We start from the raw sequence: 25,743 nt of genomic DNA, 5'->3' as shown, positions 1-25,743 counted from the left end.
TATTTACTTACTCACTTTACATCCTGGTGGTAGCACCCTCCCTCTTCCACCCTGCCCTATTCCTCAGAAAAAGGGGAGCCCCCTCCCTACCCACCACAGCTCATCCAGTCACATCCAGCCTCAGCTTCTTAACCAGAGGGTCCATTTCCACTCTTACGCAGAATGGAAAACTGACCCTTCAGTACTAGCTATCTCAGAAACACTTTGATAGCAAGTTATTCAGAGCTTTCCTCCCCACTCCTCCCCTGCATCTCTCAGTCCCAGAGAGGTACCCTGTCTTTCTAGGCCTGCATTCCTGCTTCTCTATGTTTACTTTTCTAATCCCATGTAAATCTCTTTTATGTTCTTTCAAGTCGGAAGCAAATTTCAACACATTGCTTTTAGCCATTGTAGCACCTCAGTAACTCCAATCACCTACAGAATGTTCTAGAATTAAAGCATATTTCCCTCCCCAACTACAATAATATGTTCTCACTCTTTCATTTGCTTCTTAAGTATAAACAAACCTTAGTGATTTCTGAATAATTGTTCTTTGACTGATTTTCACCTGGCATTCATATCTCCTAGTGGCATCACTTTCTAAGACCCCAGTGCAGATGTATTTCTAAATTTCAGTTTCACACATCTAATTGCTACTGATGCTTTATATCTGGATAATCCAAATGAGCCTTTTACTTAACACCTCTAGACAATAAACTCATTTTCTGCGGAATGATATACAACCCGTATTTTCCTGTAAAATGTACAAGCACGTTACAAGTAACGTGATCTAATGAAATTATTTATGACCCCTTCTTGCATCAATAAGGCCTAGTCAATAGTATGAAGGTGCCACGTCTTTAAATTCGCTTTTCATGTACTTTTACTGATATTCATCGTTTTGATCATCACTGCCTCTTAACTGATGAACTGCTGTATTGATGCCACTCTAGACTGTTCTTTTAAACAGCTCCCAACTTGGTGATTCTGTTTCTTAACATGCTTCAGTGAGTTCTGACTGTCTGCTAATTTCCATGTAGCACTGCCTAAAGCCTTTGATCACACTGTTGTCTTGTTTCCATATCCATTTGAAAAGTTCTTTATAGAAATAACCAATATCTTCTAATTTTTAACTAACTACCATAAGTCTGTTTGAATCTATTTTCTTTTTTAAAATATATTTTATTAATTTATCCATATTACATCTCAAATCTTATCCCATCTCTTGTATCCTCCCATTCCTCCCTCCCTCCCATTTTCCCCTTACTCCCCTCCCCTATGACTGTTCCTGAGGGGGATTACCTCCCCCTGTATATGCTCATAGGGTATCAAGTCTCTTCTTGGTAACCTGCTGTCCTTCCTCTGAGTGCCACCAGGTCTCTCCATCCAGGGAACGTGGTCAAATATGGGGCACCAGAGTTCGTGTGATAGACAAGATTATTTCATTTTTTTTGTGATTCCCACATAATAACAGTACCTACATTTAATTATCGCCTTTGTTAGGCAAGCCCTGAAAATAGCTGCAAGGATATGCAGATGCTTTGTTTGCCTTGATGTTTCCAACACCTAGAACAGTAAGTACCAAAGAGCATTTGTTATTAACTTGTGTTTAATAAATATTCAAGTTTCAGCTCTTCCATGAATCCCTGTATGTATATTTGTTTAAAACAGATTTTATTTGAATTTGTAACTTTAGTGAAAAGACTGCAAGCCATCTATACTGGCACACTAACATAACAGTAACCCTCATCTATTAATTACTAAGTAATAGGAATAAATAAATATTTTAATAAAATTTCTTCAGGGCATAAAGTAAGTCTTTGGTATCCTCCTATTCGAGAATAATGCTGAAGTCATGATATAACTAAAATGCTTTTTTCAAGTTATGTAAAAATGGAATGAATCAAGTTTTTAAAAAAATGTTTGGGAGTAAATTATTAATTTAATCTAGGTGACTTTCTATTTTATTTATACTTGTATTTATTTATAATTAACTTAATCTACAATAAATATTTACATACATACATACATATACACATATATGTATCTTCTATCTCTGGTTGTTTTTAATAGTTATTGAAAGATGACATATACACATTATGTGAAATTCATTATTTTACTTCTATCCATCAAATTGGAGCAGCTGCTGTAAAAAATTGAAATATAAAATCTTAAAACACCTGCAAATTTTAATATTTCATATATTAGAAAAGTGAAAAGTTATGAAATGAGTAAAAAAAGGTCAAATGTTTCCAGGATAAGTCAGATTATATGAAAAGAAAAACAAATAAAATTAGTAGAAGAGACAGACCTGTGCATCTTTTCCTTGTGGACTCCACTTCTTCTGTGATCGCAGCGTATAACGAACAGACATAGACAAAGGAGATGGGTATGAGTGGATGGACTCAAAAGATAAAAGTGACTCTGAAGGAAAGAGCCCCAAATCGTTTTGAGAGGAATCCTGTGCAGAGTTGTAGGGAAGATACAGTCAAAGGAACAGCATAAAAAAATTGCAAGAACTGATGGAGATGTACTTAAGTATTAGGTTAGCAGAATGAGAAAAATACAGTTAGTGCACAGAAGAGGATCTTAAAAGGTACAGCCAATCTTGAATACAGATACTAAAGAAAAATGCCATTAGTAAAACCAGGATTGTTTGTTTGTCCACATTTTCTCTCTTTTTTTGGTTTTTCGAGACAGGGTTTCTCTGGGTAGCCTTGCCTGTCCTGGACTCGCTTTGTAGACCAGGTTGGCCTCGAACTCACAGCGATCCACCTGCCTCTGCCTCCCGAGTGCTGGGATTAAAGGCACATTTTCTCAATACATTATTGAGTTAAAATAACACCTGCAAAAATGTTCTCAATGTTTAAGTATCCGAAGAAAGAATTTAATTGAGTCGTCATTTAAAAGAGCTTGTCCCACCCAAACTATGTTTCTCCATTTAATCAGAAAATAATAATCAGGCCAATATCTCATTAAGTCACTTCACCCTAGTTAACTGTGAATATAAGAACAGTAGATAAAATGTAAGGTAGTTTATTACTGAAAATTAAAATTGTCATTTATTATTGACAAATTTTTATCATATTCCTTTATAATAACTAGTTATTAAAATTGCTACAGATATCGTATTATAGATTGTTAGCACAATCTTTTTAATCATTTACCCTTGCAAATCACTATTGACTAGAATGGATATGGCACACTGTGAGAAATACTTTCCCAATTACTATTTAAGAGGTCGAAATGTATTGGTTTATATAGTAATTTGAAATCAAGGAAACTAAGCCAGTTAAACTAAGCTTTCAAAGACACTCTCTCTATCCCTTGGTGAGGCAATGTTAGCTCAGTCGACACAGGGAAACAGCATAACAAAATCACCATCTCCTGCTGAAATCAATACTCCTGAATCCAACACACGAAACTCTCAAATACCACGTCCAGTTTTGGAGCAAGTGAATTACAGGTTTTTGAGTGATTTACGAAGGAACAAAAGCACGTTGACATACAAATATATTAGAACTCTAAGTCCTGAGGTAATTAATTCTTAGAACAAATGTTTCCTTTCATGGATGGCAAGAAAACGAAATCTTTCCATTACAAGAAAAGCATGAAGATGTCTTAGAAAAAGATGAAAGCTAAAATAACTAGAAAGGCAATGATAAATTTTGGTACATGGTAATGTTGCTTTTATCGTGCAAGCATAGTTTCACATATGAAAATAAGACATTCCGCACAACTGCATTTCAAATCAAACTCTTGGCCCCTCGTGTGATTGAGCAGGAGAAAAAGATATTGTAGCCTTCTGAAACGTAGCCATGTGTATCAGAGAGCTATAAGCGTGTTTCCTGTTCCATTCCCATTTCACCCATACTGTGAAGAAGATCACATAACATATTAGATATATCAGTATCATAGGCCCACACTGAATTCTCTCTGATTATTCTTCTTCTACATTGCAATTCTGTAGATAAACATTTAGCATCACGCTAAAATAGATTCATAACATGTTAAAGGTAAATTCGTAAGACACAACATCTCCAAGAGAACATCTTAATTTATTTAGCAGAAAACATGAATTGCAATTTATTAAGCTTCCTTCTTTTCCAAGTGTTTTCCTGTACACTGGATTAATTTATATGGTCTTCATATTACTGGCTGCTTTTTCAATGATAATTTGCTCTCAGTTTTACTCATCGTCTTAGTAAATAGTGGAAGCAAAGAGAGTTCAAGTGAACTTACCCAAAGTCACAAAACAAATGCAGTGGCAAGATCAGCAATCGAGTAAACATTTCCCGGATTACTTAGCAAATTTCTACTAAATGCTATATGACCCAACAACATGGGAGATAAAAAGTCAAACAAGGAAGAAAGCAAAGACCCAATCCTTCTCACGTGACCTGAGCTGGGCATTCAGTTATAAGCACCCTTAAACAAAGCAAAACAAACACGTCACACCACAAATGGCCAAATAACCCAGGATGCTTTCAATTTCATAGGTGATAGCTCGGGATCTATATTCTTAGAGACAACCATTTTGTAAAACCTAAACTATACAATTTTTGTATTATTCTTACAGGAATTTAAAAGGACATGCCTTGACCACAATCTCACTACCGACAAGAAGTGTCCACTAAGTCGTTTTCATTGTTTATGTAACTACAATATAGTGATAAGGAGGTCAAAAGAGTATATATAGAATATAACTACACCAGATAGACTCAGAGAGCAAATAAAAGCCTTCCACGTATACGCACGGTTGTGCCAGCTTTGTTGAAGGCCACCTTGCCCTCCCTGTGGTCAGTTATATTATGTAGTACATATTACAACAGTCACTTAAAATCACAACTCACAATCACACTTCAGCAACCATGTCTATGTCAAACTAATAAACTGTACACACACACACACACACACACACACACACACAGCCTTTTGTACATGGTGTTGTACCAAAGAGCAGACTCCACTGAGCCTGAAAGAAGCTATGTGTTAAGCGTAGGCTCCCATGCTCCTGCCAACTTAATGAGCTTTCGCTCCCTGCCAAATGATGGTGGGAGAAGGAAATGGCACTATAAGGGAATTTCATTTGTATACATGTGAGAAATTCTTTAAAAAGTATCCACTCCAAATTTCCCATTTCTATGACTTTAATTTCGTCCTTACCATGATGCAAATATAATACTTCTCGATGCTGTGAACAGTGAACTCCTCTTTTAGGAAACAACCAGTTGCCTCGCTCCTTCTAATACCAGCCAACCATGGTGTTAATTTAACCACAATCACTTAAGAGGGATCACAGAGAGCAAAACGTGCCCCCATTGTAAGCGCTCACTTCTGCCAGTTGGGGCTAGATTTTTGTTTTAGACTTAGCAAATACAAAGACCTTATGAAGGTAATGCCTGTTGCCTTTTCTGTTCATTATAGCACACGAAATAAAATAGTTTCACAAGTCACAACAAAATAAAAAAATATATAAACCCTCCTAAGCACTAGTTCATCACTGTAAAATTATCTTTCAAAAGCCATTTTTAAATGTGAAGAATTATCAATCTGTAAATCTGAAAAAGGACTGAGCCTAACTCAAAGGAAATATAAAATAACACATACATACTCAAAACCATCTGAGTTTTCATTTTTAAAGTAAAAAAATCCCACTATATATTACTATCATTAACTATATTTGGTGTAAATAATAAGATGCTGAAAACAAACACAATCACTGCTGCTACGCAAAATTTTGAGTAAATCAAAATGTTTCTCTTTAAATTATTTAAGTTTTTGTATTCTTGTATTTTTACTGAACACGCATCTCTAAGTAAAACAGAAATCATAATTTATAGCAAACGACTTTAAAGAGCAGACGGTGGAATCTGCACTTTTCACCAGCAGCGTTAGCGTTTACTTGACGCTCATGTAAGAACTAATGACACTCCACTTGTCCCCGCTCACAAGGAGCACTTGTGTTCTCAGCATTGCTGTCGGCAGACCTGCACACGATCTCTCAGAGTTCCTGCAGGGACAAGCATCACATTAAAATGTTTCCAACACAGTGGAGCAGGAACATGAAGGTGTGGTAGAGAACACAGCTAACAGCAGTATGTGACTTTCTTAGTTTAGAGATTTGCAACGTAAACTGTAAGAAGATGGGTCTTTCCAGAAGAAGCCCAACTGAGCACACACTCCAGCAGGATGGCCTTAGTGACAAACAAGCGGAAGCTAACTGGACTCTGCGATCAGTGGGAGGTCCTGACGCTACTCCCTTAAGGGTCATGCGATGGCTATATTTATTTCTAAGTGTGCTAATAATACTTAAACCTAAAGCCCACCTGGTAATTTGATCTTATTAAACATTAACGTGCCTTACACAAATTTTCTCTATGAGGAACAAATGAATGTATTCTATCAGAATCCATAAATAATCAGAAAATATGTAAAAGTAACTAAGAATAGAATCCTGATTAATCTTCCTAGATTTAGCGGACAAAAACATCACATCAGAAGACTAAGTTAGAATTATGCTTAGAGAAAATAAATTGTCTATTCTTTTAATAAATCTCAAGTTATTCAAGAATAAAGGATAATAAGAATATAAAGTATTAAAATTACCCAAGAAAATGATATGTATAAAATTAAATATAGTAAATGACCAAATACAGATACAATTATAAATTATAATTTCAATGGTAAATCAAAGAAAAATCCCTACCTTCACCTTAGTTGGAAATCCCATAAATATTATGATATGGAAATAATTATGTTGGGGAAAAACCCACTCAGATAACAGAGGCTAAAGTAGGCCTTCCACAACATTCACAGTAATAGTAAGGTCTAAGTGCTCACACGGAAAAGGACTGCAGGGTATAGTGGGGCTCGCTGGCGTGACTGAGAAACAAGTTATAACATAAAAAATAAAATAAAATAAAATAAAAATGAGGCAGGAAAAAGCCCACAGACTGATTTTCAGATAAGATATAGCAAACTAAGAGTACTGACGAGGTTTCAGAGTAATTACCATAGAAGTAGGCAATTTTTAAAAGTTCATATTCTATATATTATAAAGTATATATATATGTCCTATATATCCCATTTAACACATAGAAAATGACAAATTGTGACTATTAACCTTCTATGGATAGTATTAATTAATCATAAAACATATTAGAAATCATCAATGTGCTTGTTTCACACATTCTGAATGATTTCAACCCAACATTACTTTTCCATGACTTTCTCATGTGAGAATCTTTGAACCTACGGTACTCCCAAGCATTTACAAACATAAAGAAGTCACACAACTAGCTTTCTCAGCACATATCCTATGAGGCAAACACGGTATGAAATTAAACTGTTTTGCATAGTTTCATGCTCTTTCTCAGAAGACATTTCTATTCAGTTAAGTGCAGATAAACTCAAAAAACCAAACATAAATCCAACAATTTAACATTTATTTTCAATATTTAATAGCACTCATTGTATTTGTAATGATCACAGCATTCTTGTGTAAAGTAAGATTGCTAATAAGAAATAGACTATAAAGAAATCCATGATTAAGTACCTTTCATTTATATTAACAATATTTAGGTATAGGCCTTGCCTAGCATATGCTGCAGTTCAGTTTCTGAGCTTAAAAACAAAACAAAACAAACAAAAAACCTTCATTAAACATAATCTAATGCATATGCTTAATAAGGGATAAAATGACGAAGCAGTAAACTGTGTGCATTAAGACTATCCAGGTCTTTATAGTCTGCACTCATGTGGTCACACTCCCAGGGACCCCCAGTTCTGGAGCTGCCGCCAGCCCAGACAGTGAAGGAAAACACTCCTCTCCGACAATCCATAAGACAGCCTTCTTCAGAAGCATTACAGTTTCAATAAACAGCAGGTGCTATTCCCAATGAACTCAAAGCTTCACTTCACTCTCTAATCAATATCATGCAAAATTAGTAATTTAGTCCTAAAATATTTATTACACTTATTGTTGATGTTATTCCTAAAAATGGCAGAATTCCCAACCTTTATATATAATTCTTGTGTATATTTTCCCAGAAAGGCCATTGAAAAGACCAATATATATGCCTGATGTGCCAGAACGTTCCATCTTTGGTAGGTTCACACTCCCAGAGACCCTCTCTAATGCTACTTTTTCCACAATCAATGTTGGATAGGGAATTTCAATAATTCATGAAAGGTGATCTCTTAATTGTAGTTACTACAGCCATGTGCTGAGCACTTGTTTTACCTACAGGCCATTGATATCATAGACCAACCTAAAGATAAACTACTGCCAGCAAGTCTTCCATAAAGCTCAGTATTAAAACATGCTGTTCAAAAGCTATGGCTTACCAAATGGTAAACTAACCTTATTCCCAATATATCACTATAAGGTCCCACATTTTAAAATACCCTCTTTATATCCTCCATGTCTTTTAAAACTACACAAAAATCATGTTATATAAGTATTCAACATTTATTCTCTTTCTCTAGGACACTGCATAAATAATAATACCTTCATTTTAGTGTTTGGATTTAGACAACCAGTTCTCAGAGTATACAGAAAAGCTCACAATTACCAAAACATAAATTTTAAATCATTATTACAACATGAAGTACTCACTAATTCCTCTACTGTAAAAGTTAAGTTTTGTTTAATTAAAGAATGTATGTGGTTATGCATGTTTATGTACAAACATACACATTTATTTATGAATATGTACACACACATATATGTATAGATATATACTCACATATATGCAAATAAACTAAAAATATTTAAATTACTCTCTGAAATTTTGTTTGTAAGATTCATATTATTTTAGCCAAACATTGCATTTCCTTGTGATTTTGATATAGGAATATAGGTTTATTTAATGGCAAACATTTCATGTATCAGGTATGATGTCAAATAATAGTTTATGGCCAAGGATAATCCATATTATACAATATTGTAAGGACAATTAATCAATCAGTTAGCTTGTTTATAGCGGTAGAAGTCTAGCACAGAATCTCCTTCAACAAGCAGGAGCTCTGCTACTGGACTAAATCTTTAGCTTGAGAGATGCTTTTTACAGGGTATTTTTTATTAAATAAATCAGAATGTAAATTAATTTTATAGTTTTATTTATGTTTAAGTCTCTTTAAGTATATAAGATAATTATTATTTTCAAATCAACTGACTCCTCAGTTTAAGACACGATAAGTATAAGATTTATATTTGCAGTTTTAACGAATATATTTAAATTAGTAAAATGAATTAATTGCATTATACTGTCGTTTAGCTTTGCCATCTTTCCTGGCACTCTATACTTGTTATGTAATAAGCTTTCTCCGGGCACCTTATTCTCCTTAATAGCGCTTGTCATAATGGTGACAGTTCAGTAGGTGTCGCAACTACTTCTTAACTTGCGTATGTTGCCAGACACAGACTGCAAAGGACCATTGCTTTGTCTCTCCTGTGCACTAAGATAATTCGTTGTTAGCCTTAAGGTTGGCATTGCAATAGAAGAAATACTTGCAGCTAAACTATTTTGATTTATACATTGATATATTTAAAATATGTTTTTAAGCTGTGAGAAAAAAATCAACACATAAGAATACAGTGTCATTGGTCCTACAGAGAACATTTTAAAATAATATAACTAGTAAAAACTTCAAATATTTTAAGTTGGATAAAATTTTATTATACACTCATTGCTTTAATTACAAATTAAAAGTAGCACTGATTATTGAATTGATCTCTACAACTTTCATTTCTTTCTTTTATTCCTCCTAACATATGGGGGGTGGGGTGGGGATTTGCTATGCAGTTAATCTAACTTTTGCAAAAAACGAGAAGGAAAACAAAATATTTCAAATCATTGGTAAAATCAATGGTTTGAAGAGACACTTAATTCAATCCATAATGTCATCCTTTTTCCTTTGTGTCATAGCCAGCAATTTTGACCCCCAAAGTTGTAAATAAATCACGGTAGAGTTATCTCTTAGCATGTATAGAATAAAAAAAAAAGAAGGCATAAAAAGACAAATTTTAATATCTATACTGAGCTTTCTTCAGTCCTGTTTAGGGAAGTGGGCAGTTCTCCACCGAGGTTCCACCGAATACACAGAGCAGACACTCACTTGTGCTTACGTTGCCGTTTTTCCTTTAAATTGGGTTTTCTTTAAAGATATGATGTTAATTTAATACACAAATCATGGTTAAGCATTTATCACTGTAATCTACATGGGGTCCACACACTGTAAAGGCCACATCAAATGAGAAAATGAGATACAAGGACACACGCATTTAAAAAGCATGAAATGCAAGGTTTATAGCCTCATGCTTTCATGTGGTTTCCAAACCCTGACAAACCTGTCTCAGCCTGGTGTTTCTGTGTCGGCAATGGTTTGTCATCACTTATTGTACCATTCGCCTTTCCCTGCTGGTCTTCCCATGTAACTTCTAGTATAGATTTAAAAAAAAAAGAAGAAGAAGAAAAAGTAATCAGAGCTTGAGCTTGTCAGGAACACAGACCATGAACATAACAAGAACCTATGCCACCTCAGGAATTGGGGTTCTTTTAACATGCATTTTCTTGATTTTTCCAACATATTATATAAGTTGTTAGGTTTTTTGTTTTGTTTTGTTTTGTTTTGTTTGTTGTTTGTTTGTTTTGAGAAACGGTTTCTCTGTGTAGCCCTGGATGTCCTGACTTGCTTGTAGACCAGGTTGGCCTCGAACTCACAGAGATCCACCTGCCTCTGCCTCCTGAGTGCTGGGACTAAAGGAATGCGACACTGTGCCCTCGAAGTTGTTAACATTTTTAAATATGGGAATTTGATATGGTTTGAGTTGTTTTTATGGATCTCAAGATCTGAAACGTTAAATTATACTTTTTGTAAACCTTTACTTAGTTTTAATAAAGTGAATAGATTTGAGATATAAAAAGAATAATTGTAACTTAAATGACTCGGTAGAGAGGAAACCTTGTTGGTATCAAACTGTGAATTTACTTTAGAAGTAATAATTATTAGGAATTGTTTTATTGAGGAAAAACAAAACATTTCTATTAAATTTTAAATATTTTAATACATATGAGAGAAAATTCATTTTAATATGTAATGAATAGTTTGTTACTATGTTCGTTAGATTCATCAACTGATGACAAAAGTCATATGTTAAGAAATACTTCAGTCAATATAGTGATAAAACAAGGCAAAAGCAGTGCTTGGCATCGTGAATATAAGTGGCTTTGTATATTCAATTGTCTAGAATACCTTGCAGATTGGTGTGACATTCCTTTATTCAATAAATAAATATTCAGCATCTACTATTACTTGATACATGTGTAGGTACCAAGGACACAGCAGCAGGTCAAACAGGTGGATCCAACAGTCTCAGGAAAGGTTTTATAAAATGTATAGCTTCGTGGTAAAGAGCTTGTGGCAATGAGCATGTAAACGCACAGTGACGTAGAGATGACTGCTTAGCAGACAGACATGAAGTGAGCTAGGAGGAAATGAAATGCCTGGAGCGTGATGAGATAGTGGATAGCATGCTGAGCAAAGCTCTCTCTAAGAAGGCAAACTTTCAATAAAGGACCTCAGAAATTAAGGTGGTTTAGGAAAGAAGGACATGACAGGTAAGAATGTTCAAGTGTAAACATTTTAAGTTAGAAATATGTCTGATGTAGACCAGAAAAACTGCTGTGGATGAAGCAGAGTGGACCAAAGAGACTAGAAGCAGAAAACATAAAGGTGATGGAGATGAGAAAATAGCAACCAGATGGTCATTTACTGAAAATTTCACTGCCAACTGCCAGTCTTAACTTCATGTTAGCTCTCAGAAATAATTTTGACACTTGCCTTCTCTTAAAAACTATTTATTGTGTGTCTGCCCACACACACATGAACACATACGCATACACACACACACACACACACACCATCCATGTTTGAAAGTCAGAGGAGAGGTTGTAAGAGCCAGTTTAGTGTTTCTACCATGTGGATTTCATGGATTGAATGAATGCTGGTCGTCATGCTTGAGAGCAAGTCCTTTACTTACTGATCTACCTCATGAGATTCCCAGCTGTTTCTTTACATGTCTCTATATGGTAGGGAAACCATCACCACTATGCACATGTCAAACGCCACAAAGTTTCACACGCATACATAAAGCTCTGGTATTTTATCTACTGTTCACCCTATGTGACAGAACACTCCATTTTTATAATGTTAAGATACACAAAACACAGCAGAAAGATAAAGTCATTATCATATCGTTACCAAGTGAAAATCAGAGCTGTAGAGTGTAAGCAGATTGTCTAACAGTTACATTGAGTGATGTGTCAACATACTCTAATAAAAACTAGGAATCTCTGAACAGGAAATTGCCTTTTAGTAAAGTAATTTTTGTGGAGATTCCAGTTAAACATTTCATTGATTAGGTATTCAGTTGTGAACCTAAATATTACAATATTAAACTGGCACATTGCTAAAATTTAGTATGAAATTCCTAAAGTATTAATTTATTTTAGTATTTAGTCTGTAGATGAGAAAACTTAGTACTTATCTAATAAATTAGGTAATTTGAAGATGGACAAGTCATGAAGATTTAACTGTGAGGTGAACAAATTCTACAAAACAACTGTATTCCAGGTAGCCTTCATCATACCAGATGAATTTGTTCAAAGAGCATATATTCCTATATTAACTAGATTATGCTTTATTTTCTTCAGCGTGCTCTGACACATACCACAGACACTATTCAGCACAGGAGAGACCTCTGACTGATGAGTGTATCAATAAAACACCCATCCTGGTTAACAAGTGCAAGTCTCATAGTAGCATGCCAGCAACAGGAGAAATGTCCTGTTTCCTGGTCTCAGATGAACCAGCTGAAACTAAGGGCCTAGAGAGTCGGTACACTGTGAAGACAAAGCTTCGAGCCAACTTCTAACATGTAGACCTTGCTACCATCCAGGGCCAAGCAGAAGACAACCCTAGTGCTCCAGTTAACTGTAAGGAGGCCCGAAGTTTTGTTGGTTGGGCTCTTACTATGCAGTCCTGTATTATGTAGACCAGGTTGGTCTCATATTTGTAGTGGTCCTTCTGCCTCGGGTTCTCAATCCTGGAATTACAGTGAGACACTCTCTCTCTCTCTCTCTCTCTCTCTCTCTCTCTCTCTCTCTCTCTCTCTCTCTCTCTCTCTCTCTCTCTCTCTCTCTCTCTCTCTCTCTCCTCCTCCCTCCTCTTCTCTCTCCTCCCTCTCTCTCTCTATGTCTCTACTCGCTCTCACCTCTCTCTCACCCCTCTCTCTCTCACACACACACACACACCAAAACAAAACAAAACAAGACCCGACAACTCAGGTGAGATTGGGCCATTCACTCTTCTATACCAAATCACCATCCTAAGATGAAGCTGCTTTCAAGACTATAAGAGATGCTTTATAAATTATATTAAGGAAGGCAACAAGGATGTGGGTCCGAGCAGCAGCTATGCATGTCAGGCGTCGACAGACTTCTTTCCTAAACCTCATTAGTTATGTTAGGATTTGGCGGTATAGACAAGATTTTATGAGGAAAGGAGAGGACAGTAAAACAAAAGAGAGAAACGTCTACAAGAGATACAGAAAGGTCAAGATTAGAAACTAGAAAATACATGCTCACAAACACTTAATGTCACACAACTCTGTATCGGGAGAGGAAATCTTATTCTTTCTCTTTATTGTAGCCCCTGCTCTTTCTTGGGCCGTAAGATGTTAAGACTGAAACATCCTAGATATTATATTCTTTAGTTTCTTTTCTTCCTAGTCCATCTTGCTCATGGTCACCAAGCCTTTCCATTAAATATAGATGTGACTGAGTACCCATTCTGCTTAAAAACACATGCTAAAAAAATCATGATATTTTAAAGAATTCTTGACTCTTGATTAACTTTGGACAAGTTGTCATTTGTGCACATGAGAGGAAATGAGGTATTTGGGGCTATCACCCAACTTCAAAATAAATTCTACTCCTGTAGAGATACCAATCACATTTTGAAATTAAGACAGCAGCTCATATTCCCTTGTATTGAAATCATTTATAAGAACACAGAAAGGCAGAAAAACAAAGATAAGAACCAGCATCCTTGTCTGTTCTCACCAGCCTAAATATTACCAGTTCCTAGAAAACATACAGACACAGGCAGTTAGTACAAAGGATTCAATATGATTGACTTATAATGAAAGTAATCTTTTAGTTTGTTCTTTCTTCTCTATCTTTCTTTATTCCCTCCTTCTATGTATTTTTCATTTATTTCTTATTTATAGGATTATTTAAATTTTCATAGACGATTTTGCATTCAAAGTTACAATTTCAAGAAAGGAAATATTTTTATATACAACTCATTGTACACATTATGGAGAGAACTTTATAAATGATAAAGTACACAACCATAATAAATCACTAGTATCCAGTTAAGCTGTATTGTTAAATTCATCAAAAACAATAACAAGGCATTAATTAATTGGAAACAAAAATGCTTGAGACATTAAAGTCTATTAGTCACATCTCCAAAACAATAAAGTTTCAATTAATCCCCTGTGTTATTTTATTCAGCACAAGTCCATTGAAACTAAAAGACTTGCCAGCGTTCACAAAGTCTCAGAAGAGAAAAAGGGAAAACTTACAATCCCCTCTTACAGTGTAGCCTTTAAGAAAGTCCTCATACAAAATTGTATGGCAAAGCATTCTGAAGCTCTGTACATTAACATTCAGATACATAGCTAAGCAGGTATAAAAAATTTCAGTAAATATATTCAAACATCATAAAATAACATGGCTCAAGACCCACTCCATTTGTTTCTGCTCTAGTGTTGTTTAAAAACTACATTGTGTGTGTGTGTGTATGTGCATGTGTGTGTGTGTGTGTGTGCGTGTGTGTGTGCATGCGTGCGTGCGTGTGTGTGTGTGTGTGTGTGTGTGTGTGTGTGTGTGTGTGTGTGAAACGTTAGAGTTCAATCAGTGTAATGGTCATAATCAAATGTGGTTTTAAATCTAAAACTCATGTGTTCCAAGTACCTAAGATTGGCACAAGAAATTATAGTAATAAGAGCTAATGCTAACATAATACTTACTATATGAAAAATGTTATCTGAAGCAATTTATTATGCTAAATTATTTCGAAAAGAAAAGGAATTGCAATTCTGCGTGGCAAGTAAGGTCACACAGAGCAGACAGTCTGTCATTTTCGTCCCCCATACCTAGTTCTGTACATCGCCCTCTCAGAATCCTTCTACTCATAATTTGATTTTCTACACTTAGCTGATTCCAATGAAGATTCATGAGTGTTAATAACACAGCGTGATCTCTCAACAGTAACTCCATCTCAATGTTTTAGACAGTCTAAACACTTCGCATTATTACAATTAGTTTGAGAACGGCAGAGGGTGAAGTAAAAGAAGAGATAGTTGAGAAAAGCTGTGCTGAAAACAAAACAGAAATCAAAACTATTGAAAACCCCTCTCTTAATAAGCCATTTCTGAGTATTATTAAATATTAACTATACCCAAAAGAATACAGCAACATAATAAAATACCAGATAGCTTGACCTCAGTAATAAGTTAAAAACACAAAGATCCAAATATTAAATAAAAATGTGAGAGTACATACAAAATATTCAAAGTGCTCATCTTTCAAAATGTTTTCCATTAGTGTCTTCCTAGGCTAAGTTATATCACACTCAGGGCTGTATAAGTAAAAATATTAGTCTTTATGTGTGATAAAAATGTTAACGGTGATGTAGAGGCAAATAAAAACTTTAGAAGGAGTAAACATTAACAACTGAATCTTCACACACAGAAAAAAAGGAGGTAGAGAACAGAACAGTCTAAAGGAGAAAGACTGCACCGTAGTCTCTAGCCCAAGGGAACACCCAAGATACAGGAAAGTAAGCCACCACCAGCGCTGAAGGCCTTTAACACAGTGATCCCATGGGAAACAGTCCATTTCAACAAACTTAGACATTTTTCAACCCAATATGGCAGTAAAAGTCCTGACAGCTTGTGCAGCCAAATAACTGAATGAAAACTTGAAGATGTACATTTTCAGATTATTGGTTACACTCAAGTACACATAACATTTTTCTTTCACAGGTTCTAAGAAGCATCAGAGTGGTCAACAAACGTGTCAAACATATTCTTCTGAGGGGTCAGTTAAATTTCCATTTTATATGGATTACTCATATTATACGATGGGCTTTTATTTGTATTTTCACCTTACTTCCACCTTTTAAAACATACCGCAACACAAACATAAAAAATTACCAGTCTGTATTAAAAGTTATAAAAATAAGTGATAAATTGTACTTTACATGGGACACTGTAAACATTACTATGAAAGATGAATAGAGAAAATGATATATTTAGGTCAGTGGTTCTCAATCTTCCTAATGCTGTGACCCTTTAAAATATGTTGTGCTGACCCCCACAACCATAAAACTAACTTTGTTGCTACTTCACAATTGTAATGTTGCTACTGTCATGAATCTTAATGTAAATATTCGTCTTTTCTGATGGTCTCAGGGAACCCCTGTGAAAACGTTGTCCATCTCCAAAGGAGTTGCCCCTGGCAGGATGAAAACCAACTGTTTTAGATGAAAGGCCATCTCAACTAAGTTACTGAAATACAAAATACCCATATCTTAATTTGGCTCAATAACAAAAGGTGAAGTGTTACAGTATTTAAAGATTGCTAATATGTGAAAAATTCAAATGCTGAAATTGCAAATAAATGTGTAGCTGTGTTGGATTATTAATTACTCCAAATCACAGGGCTGATCCTTTGAATTCAGTATTGGTAAGCTATGGAGTTAAGTTACCAGTAATTTGAACACTGACTTTAAGTATTAAAAGTCAATCGCCTTCCTAACTCGTCTCAGCAACATATAGATCAATGCACATAGAGCAGTAATTCCACAAATGTTTTCAACTTATTTATGTTTATTAATATTTGTTATTATCAAACTTGATATTGTTTCATTCTAAGTATCTACTTTAAGTAGTGTTATTTTAAAAGAAATTCTAGATCGAAAACTTCTACATTATATTTTTAAATGCATAACGTGCCAACACTATCTTTTCAGAATTTTGCAACTTAATATAATCAACAAAATAAATCTAAATTTTAATCTGTACATTTCAACAAAAATAGACCAGTATTAGCATCAATAAATTATTTTATCGTGTGTGTGTGTGTGTGTGTGTGTGTGTGTGTGTGTGTGTGTGTGTGTGTGTAGTGTTTGGGTGTTTATGTAAATGCTATGCCACTGAACTGTATCACCAACCTAGGATAAATGTATTAGGGATTAAATAACTATCCAGAAATAAATACAAGCAAGTATTTTCAATACTAGTAACTTAAGTTGGTACTAAGACTTATACCTCCCTAATTTAAAGAATATTCATACGCATTGTAAATGTCAACACAGTAAGACATATATATATATAATTCCAGACTTGCCTTTTTTCCCATTATTAGGTAAGCTTGATGTTTCCTCCCCGTTGTCTTTAACATTGAAACCAGATAACAACAATAATAAATAAGGTCATTAGCAATCCAAACGAAAGCACTCCAAAAGGAATGAAACCATGCATTGCAGAAATAAACACATGCAAGCACCGTGACACTCCACACTGCACGCACTAGGCTAAAGCTTTCGCAGTCTATGTTCCCTTTTCTGTAGGAAAAGGAGTCAGAGCGGCATTGCGTGCTACACTTTATGTGCTGGGTAGTCTTGCTTTGTTTTGCTGTGACACTACATACTATAATTTACTAATTACTAGAGGAAGAGCCATAGGTGACAAACCGGTTTTTCAAAATGTAATTATTCTTTATGTTAAGGGAGCAAAACAAAACTTATAATGGAGAACTGTCCAATAGTACTATCTTTAAAATTACTATGAAAGCCAATTCACGAAGTCTGAAAGACTCAGGACATGAGTGAATTAGTGTGAGATATAAAAGGATGGGAGAACAGAAACATCAACTCTTTTATTTATTGGCTAAATAAAAATTATTCCATAGCAGTCCACAAAAATTTAACTCTATAGCAGCGAGGGGAAAAGAGGCATTTGAAAATCTGATGTTGATAATATTTGATATTCAGGATGCAAAATAGTTACACATTTTTGTCAGCAAGCAATTAAGAGTTGCCTTTCTTTCTATTACTAGATATACACTAAGAATTTCCCACTTGATAAATTAGGATGGTACTGGTTATTAACAGTGAAACATAATGTCTTTTTGTTTTGAAACCTACAAATTATGTTCAGCTAATGCTCCCATAAAACCCCATCTTGGGAACAATGCACAGAAGGGCACTGTTTTCTTACAACAAGAGGAGAAAGGGATGGAAAGTCTAACTTTAAAACTCATAAATAAATTCATATACTAAAATCAGCTAAACACCCAACAAAAATAGGTTGACAGTTATTCTGCAGCTTTCCCAGAAACTTAAAATTCAAGACAACTTAGAAAAGATTGGGAGCCAATTCTGAGGTTCAAATAAATATAGTGACAATTCAATAAAATTACATAAATGTAGTTTTGAGTATATAATACTTTACTTTGACAAACACTGATGAAAATATCCAATTTTATTGTGATTATAAAATTGAAGAAATGAAAGCCTGCACACTCTTCAGAAAGCAAGACACCACAGAAAGCATGGCTGTTACACAGTGTACAGCAATACTTCGTTTAGACAGAAAAGGGAAACCCAGAGAAAATTAGTTCTTATTTAGAAAATGATCACAGTCTATCAAATGTTTTTAAAAATCAGTATTTTCTGTTCTATATGTCTGTAAAATATGCCTCTGCTATTTTGAAATCCTCAGGCAAGAAGCCAGAGCCAGAGCTCTTTTACTTGAGGAGGCATAAGAGAAATCACTTTCTATTAGCTAGTTGAAGATTATTTATTAAAGGGAAAGAAACAACCAGAATGTAATGAATGAGCTCAGCAAATATATATATATATATATATATATATATATATATATATATATACACACACATATATACACACACACACATATATATATATATCTCAAATACATTCTCTACAATTTTAGTTTGTTTTGAGAATATTCAAACCATTGATTAAACACTCTGAAGTTGAGTACATAGTTTTATAACATTTCTTATGAAATTTAAGACGTCAGTGTATTTAGAAAACAAACAGACAGACCTGCCTTGACCTCGTCTCCCTCCTTTTCCACCCCCTCTTCTTCCACGTGCCCAATTTCTTCATTTACTTCTGTATTTGCAGAAGTGAAAGAAGAAGATAGGTCCATGTTTCTGGTTGATAATTTTAGAAGATAACCAACAAATCATTCTTAATGGAATAATGGGTGTTTATAAAAAGAAAAGTAGATTGCATATTTCATTTCTGATGTGAAAGCAAATCTGTTAACTTTAATAAGTCATCACAATTGGCAGAGGAAGTGACTTGGAAAATGGACACTGTGACCATACAAGGTATGAGATATGCAGGCAGCTAAGTAAAGGAGGCACAGTCCTTTAACAGGCACAGTAATGTGGTCAGTATAGTATTTAGGAAAACATTACATATTTTTTTCTAGAAAGAAAAACATGACACTATAAACTTCAATTTTTACAAAATGGCAATAATCAAAGTTAGTATTTAAGATAACAGTGATGATGACGATGATGCCTTACAGTTGTGGAGTACATTACAGTTTCTGTGTCATTCTAATTTTTGCAGGTTTTTGGCAAAGGTAGTATGAAAAATATTAACTTCAAGCTTAAAATACATAATATTTAAGATTGACTTAGTTACTAGACAATATGAAATAATTATTCAAAACCATAAAGTTAAAGTTTCTAAAGGTAGAATTAAACACTTCAATATGTTTATACAAGAAATGGCATTAAATGACAAGATCTGAGAATTAGCCATTTAGAAGAAGAAAAAAATTTGTATTATCAATTGATAATCTACTTTGGACGACTGCACCTTTAACTTTGGCTAGAGGTTGAAGACCTACAGGAGAGGTATTCGCTATCTCAGTTATGCATCTCTGAAGCCTCAATATTAACATGTCTGAAAACGCTGTAAAATCAGCCAGTACCCACTAGGTAATATAAAATAAAAAAAAAAAACCTCTTCCACTCTGAGAAGAATAAGGACGGCTTTGGTTCTTTTACAAAATAAAAAAACATTAGTGGAAATTGCTAAATGTTAGTGGTTTTAATGCATGCTACAAAAAATAGTAAAGAGAGCATTCATAAATGTCTTTGAGTCTTTAAACCCAAGTAAAGTTTGCTCTCTTCCATTTGTCTGGCATCGCACAGCACGAAGCTGGCCACACCTCAACAGACTTTTGCTATAAAGGATATTAAAATGAAAGCTTAACTTCTTTTAATGGGACAAAAACTGCACATTATCCATCTCTTCTTGTAAAAAACATTTTAAAGGCACAAGCATGTTGTCTGAAATAGCCAAGTGCTACAACAATGGCACAGATGTCGTCGTGTCAGTGCGGAAAGGACAGCGTCAGCCACTACAGCACTGCCCTGCTTGAGAAGCAGAAGCAACTACGGAAGTTGCTAACCATTCAGTCACAGCAAGAGCATGACTTCTATCATCCGGTTATGTAAGACAATAAAAGATTGGCTGCTCAATGCAATACACGCATAAATGTGTTGCAAATATGTCACAGGAATACAAGTTTTCATTAAACATGTAAAGAATAACAAGTTCTTAGTGGTAGCTTATATTCTATTTGAGGTATCATTTCATTTCTTAAGACAGTGGTTTATTTTTCAACTCAGTAAGTGTCTGTTCCAGCTCTACAACGCGCTTCTCATCACTCTATGTGCTGGAGGCTCACGGACAACAATTTCAAAATTCTAAAACTAGCCGATTTTTATTGCACTAGCATATGTTTGACAATCCACATCCTACAACTAAGTATTTTGTCTTAAGGCATAATTCAGTGTTTAATTGCAATAGCATAAAACTGTCATAGTTATCCTTGATCTATTCTAAGCAGATTTGCTGCAACATGAAAGAGGAAACAGAAGCCAAAATTGCTAACTCAACAACTTCTTTTGTAGAAAGTCAAATTTAATAACAAAAAGATCGTTATAAATGCACAATGAAATATAAGATGATAAAAATAGCCAGAGTGTGTATATACCCTCAACAGCATAAACACAGACTGCAATTGATATCTCCGGCTATAATCTTAGTCATATATCCAGAATTTTTTTTAGAAAGTAAATTAAATATTTTATAAGAACAATTACTGTCTAGTTATTTTTTTAAAAAAATTAAGTACTTTGCACTCTTACTGAACTCAGAATTTAAATCTTTGTTATAGTATGTCATGGAAAATAAAAGTTGAATACTTTATTATAAACTAGAAACCAGAACAATATAAGTGTATATCAGATCATATAAATGAAGGGACATCAATTGCAGTAGGGTTTATTTTTGCTGACACAGCCCCCAAAAGGCTTTTTGCACAAAGCAAACCCTCCTCCATGTACAGACCTTCATAAGGTTCTAGCTCCTTGACTCCGTTGTCTAGGTAAAACAAAATAAAACGAAAACAAAAGGAGGGGGGACCAAAGCACAGGGGTTAAAAACAACAGAAAATTTCAAAGTAGTAAAATATACTATTAAAAACCACTTAAATGGTGACTTGGAGATATATATATATATATATATATATATCCAAAATATATCCAAATATATATTTAAAAGATATCAAAAAGAGTTACTGACTAGCATGGTTGTGATTTAAAAGACGTTAAAATTATTTTGCTTTGTTATCCATGCTTCTGGAGAGACTTTCACCACGATTTGTAGCTGCCTGAGAGGTGGGCTTCAGTGTGCCAGCTTTTCATGTAGCAAATCTACAGTTACTAAGAGCTCAGTACGCGACGGAACTTCTTCTGTGTGCTCGGGACTACCTGTTGCTTGTACTCCAGTTTTGACAAGGGTCGCCATTGCTGTGCACCAGCTAACCAGGCCTTTGCAGTGTGTGGGAACTGATTTAGCTAGTTACTAACAAACTATGTATAACCACAAACAATTACATAGTCCTAGATGTACCAAATACATTATAATCCAGCTGCTTATGTAAGTCTACTGCTTACTTTTAAATGTTTTTATTCAAATTTGAAAAGTATGTAGATGTAAACATTGTAGCTTTTGATCTCCAAGTGTAAATTTTACATGCACTATATTTTATACTCACAAATATAACTACTATCGAATGAAGCCATGCATATCACTAAATATAAAGAGATAATAACAAAGAAAGAGTGGAAAATCTTGATTCACCTCAGCTTCCATGTGTAATTCCTACACGGCATAAGTAGAAAAATTCAAAACTTACTTCTCTCCAGTGTTCCCTTTGGCGGGAGCTGTGGAAGCTGTCGACCCCTCCGTCCTGTTACTGGAGTGCTTGACGGACTTGTCTGGACAGACCCGGTACGAGGGTGAGACCTACGAGACGCAGCATTGACACAGCTTCAGTAAGCGCTAAGTATGGTCACTGCGTTACTGGCTTTCATGGCGCCTGTATTAGTGCAGTTTTAAGTGCGGTTAGCTGCTGGTTAAAGGAGAACAGGACAGAATATGGACATTTGAACAGTTTAAATTTAAACAGTGAAAAATGTTTATGTTTTGGTGTAATGTGCTACATACACACATACATGGACACAAAAGCCGAAGTAAAATCTATGAAGCTAGTAAAATAAATTACTAATCTATTCACATGAAAACAAGTGGAAAATTCTACAGCTTGAAAAAAATAAAACAAAAACCTTACAATTTTTCTAGCATAATGTAAGTTCTTAAAACTAACCTTCCTGCTTTGATCTATTCAGATTTATACTTAAGTTGTACTAAATATCCTTCTGATTAGAAAACAATTCATGAATCTACAAATGACCCCAAGCCACTCACAAGTCGGTTGCTGACTAGTACTAATGTTCTGTGAATCTACACAGATCTAACTTGATTGCTGTCGTGATGATGACTAGGAACGCCATGCCTAGTGAGCATGGTAACTTCTCATTCTGTGGAGGAACATGGTAGTTATGATGGGATTTACCCAGGACTCCTGATTAATGAGAAATCACAAAACAAATGCAGTCAGGACAGTTAAGAAACGGATCACAATGGCAACAACACACTATTATATCCACTGAATATCAATAGTGTGTTTACACCGACAAGGTTAGTATCGACTGGTACTGGTGGTCAGCCAAAAAAAAAAAAAAAAAAAAAAAAAAAAAAAAAAAAAAAAAAAATGACAGGAGAAACCATTTAGCTGTTGGGAAAATAAAATGATGTGTTGGCAGCGCAGACAGGGAAGTTAGTCTGATCAATTTATCTTTCACCTCGATAAGGCAGGTGAAGGAGGGGCAGATCTTCCAGTCATTAATGAAGGCATCGACCTCATGAGGTTTGTGTCAGGACGTTCAGAGGATCGGGAGCGGGTGCTGGTCCGCTCTAGCAGAGGCCGCTGTTCTGTTGGTCTGGATCTGTGATATGGCTGTCTATCTGCTGCTTCACAATCCCTGAAATGTTAGTCAAAAAGCAGCTCAGTTGGTCTTTAAAGCCCTTCTGCTATTTGGTCATGATGCATCAAACTGATTTTGAAAAAAAAAAAAAAAATTACTGTGTATGCAAAAAAAAAAAAAAAAGTTTCCCCAAACATCCTGAGTGATTTTTGACTAAGCTTTAAAAGTTCTAAAGAACCCAAATCTGTTTTTATTTAATTCCCAGTCAATGAGCTGCTCAGTTATAATCAATGCAAACCAACCTACCCTCTTTCCACAATGAAGAAACATGTGACCTGCGCGACTTAACCTAGCTTAAAGGTATGCAGGATGTTTGTCCTCAAACGGAGTGAAGATATAAAAATGTTCATAGCATAATTATAGTGTACTGCTGACTTGAATATTTTAAGCACAAGGTTGCAAATGAGGGTCACAGGAAAATAGGGCAGCTTTGAAGTGTGTATCCATATTTAAACACATCTTCCAGACAGACATCACTCTGTGGAGACCTGTTCACTCCACTGTCCCCCTCGGTGTGCTTTTGCTACACCAAACACCTCAAGACAGGGAATGGATAAAACTGTAATTCCAAAAGAAGTCACCTCTCTGACCTGTAAAACTTATTTCTTGTTGAAGGAGGAATACTTACATCTATACTGCCAATAATTGTTGACACTTGTCCCTTGGGGCCTTCCATAATGCTTACATACCCTAATGTGATCATAACCCTAGTCTATGCAGTCCCATGATTTAGAAGACAAACCTAAAAACATTAACTTTTGATTTAGAACTCGAAAGTAACATATATGCTAAGCACATATCAGAGATACCTCCTGACCCAATTGAAGTCACAGTAAAGGTACTATTTATAGATTACAGAGAGGGGAGCAGGAATAACCTCACCCGCAGTCTCACTTTGCCTAAAAATACTCTCTGGTTTTCAAAATTGAAAACAAAATGGGCAATTAGAGGAAAGTAAGAAAACAGGACACTGCTTCCTCCTATCATGAATTAAATGTCAAACAGCTTTGGAAAAACAATCACTATTAGAAACTGAGTACCAGATTCACCCTGCATTATTGGATGTCTTGGGCATAATATACTAAAGATCACAGACTAAAACAGAAGTAGAATCATTTGAAGAACTTTTTATCACTGAATCAAAATGTGACTGACGTTCTAAGTCAAGGTCAGTACTTTTCTCTGCATCCATCAAGAAAGGGAAGGTGTGGAGAAAGGGCTGAGCTTAAAGGGCAGTCTCACAATGAAAATATCATAAGACCTGAAATTAGATATAAATTCATCCACAGCAGTTGATTATGTTAAAAAGATGTGTTTAGTGGAATTTCAGTATAAAACTTATAACTATTCTTCTGAAATTCTATTTTAGAGGGAATACTCTTTATTTAAATAAATGTGGCCAATGACTTGAGTCCTATTCTCAGTGTAGTACCGCGTAGTCGGCCTCACTGCAATCGGTCAGCAAAAATAGGGGCATGGCTAGCCTTCTTCTCTCTGTATTTCTTACACTCCTAAAAACCTATGTTTTGAAGAATAACAAACTTTACATTTCTTTTAAAGATGTGTCATGATCTTTGGCTAATAATAAAATTTCTTTCACATAGTATGTGGTGGCAAAACTTAGTGAAAGTTATAGCAACCTCACCAGACAGTGGGGCTGGTGTCCACTCAGTTGTCTAAAATCTTATCTTTTCTCACCTATTTTCCCGTGTGTGTGTGTGTGTGTGTGTGTGTGTGTGTGTGTGTGTGTGTGTGTGTGTGTGTGTGTGCGCGCGCGCGCACGCACATACTAGAAAGAGCAAGGGAGTGCATGGGAGGAGTTCAAGGAAGGAAAGAGAAGGGAAAATAATGCAATTACATTTTATTTTAAACAGGCAGAAAGGGAAGTAAAAGCATTACAGTTTTAATATTCCTTCGGGAAATTCTAAAGGAAAAAACACACACTTAGTGAAACTGAGTTGAATCTTCAAACATTTTCTCTGTCTAACTAGCTATTCTTAGAATATTTTTTAAAAATTTCCTACTTCTTCGGTGACTTTTGCTTCCTTTGGGTTCTTGCTTTCAATTAAAATACAAGGAATTTATAAAAGTTTCCAGGGAAGAATCCAGCTGCAGGAATTCCTTTCTGTAGCCTACTCGCATCTATGTGCCCACCCACTTCGAGGACACAACTCCAAGC

At 35.1% G+C, this 25,743-nt stretch overlaps 1 protein-coding gene across 17 annotated transcripts in view; it reads right to left on the bottom strand.

Annotated features, from left to right (window-relative positions):
• Rims2 (regulating synaptic membrane exocytosis 2) overlaps positions 1 to 25,743 on the bottom strand; it is a 455,960-nt gene that overhangs the window by 131,870 nt on the left and 298,347 nt on the right. For 16 of the 17 annotated variants that reach the window (XM_051159510.1, XM_051159507.1, XM_051159511.1 and 13 more), the window contains 2 exons: positions 23,382 to 23,561; positions 22,373 to 22,482 (listed from right to left, as the gene is read on the bottom strand). In XM_051159510.1, the coding sequence (XP_051015467.1) occupies positions 22,373 to 22,482; positions 23,382 to 23,561 (290 nt within the window). Of the gene's footprint in view, positions 1 to 10,333; positions 10,424 to 22,372; positions 22,483 to 23,381; positions 23,562 to 25,743 lie in introns of all 17 variants that reach the window. The other variant, XM_051159504.1, reaches the window with a different exon arrangement.

The sequence above is a fragment of the Acomys russatus genome, chromosome 17 (genome assembly GCF_903995435.1).
Source record: "Acomys russatus chromosome 17, mAcoRus1.1, whole genome shotgun sequence".
Lineage (NCBI taxonomy): Eukaryota > Metazoa > Chordata > Mammalia > Rodentia > Muridae > Acomys > Acomys russatus.
Note: the sequence above shows the minus strand (reverse complement) of the source record. Positions and strands in the feature narration are given on the sequence as shown.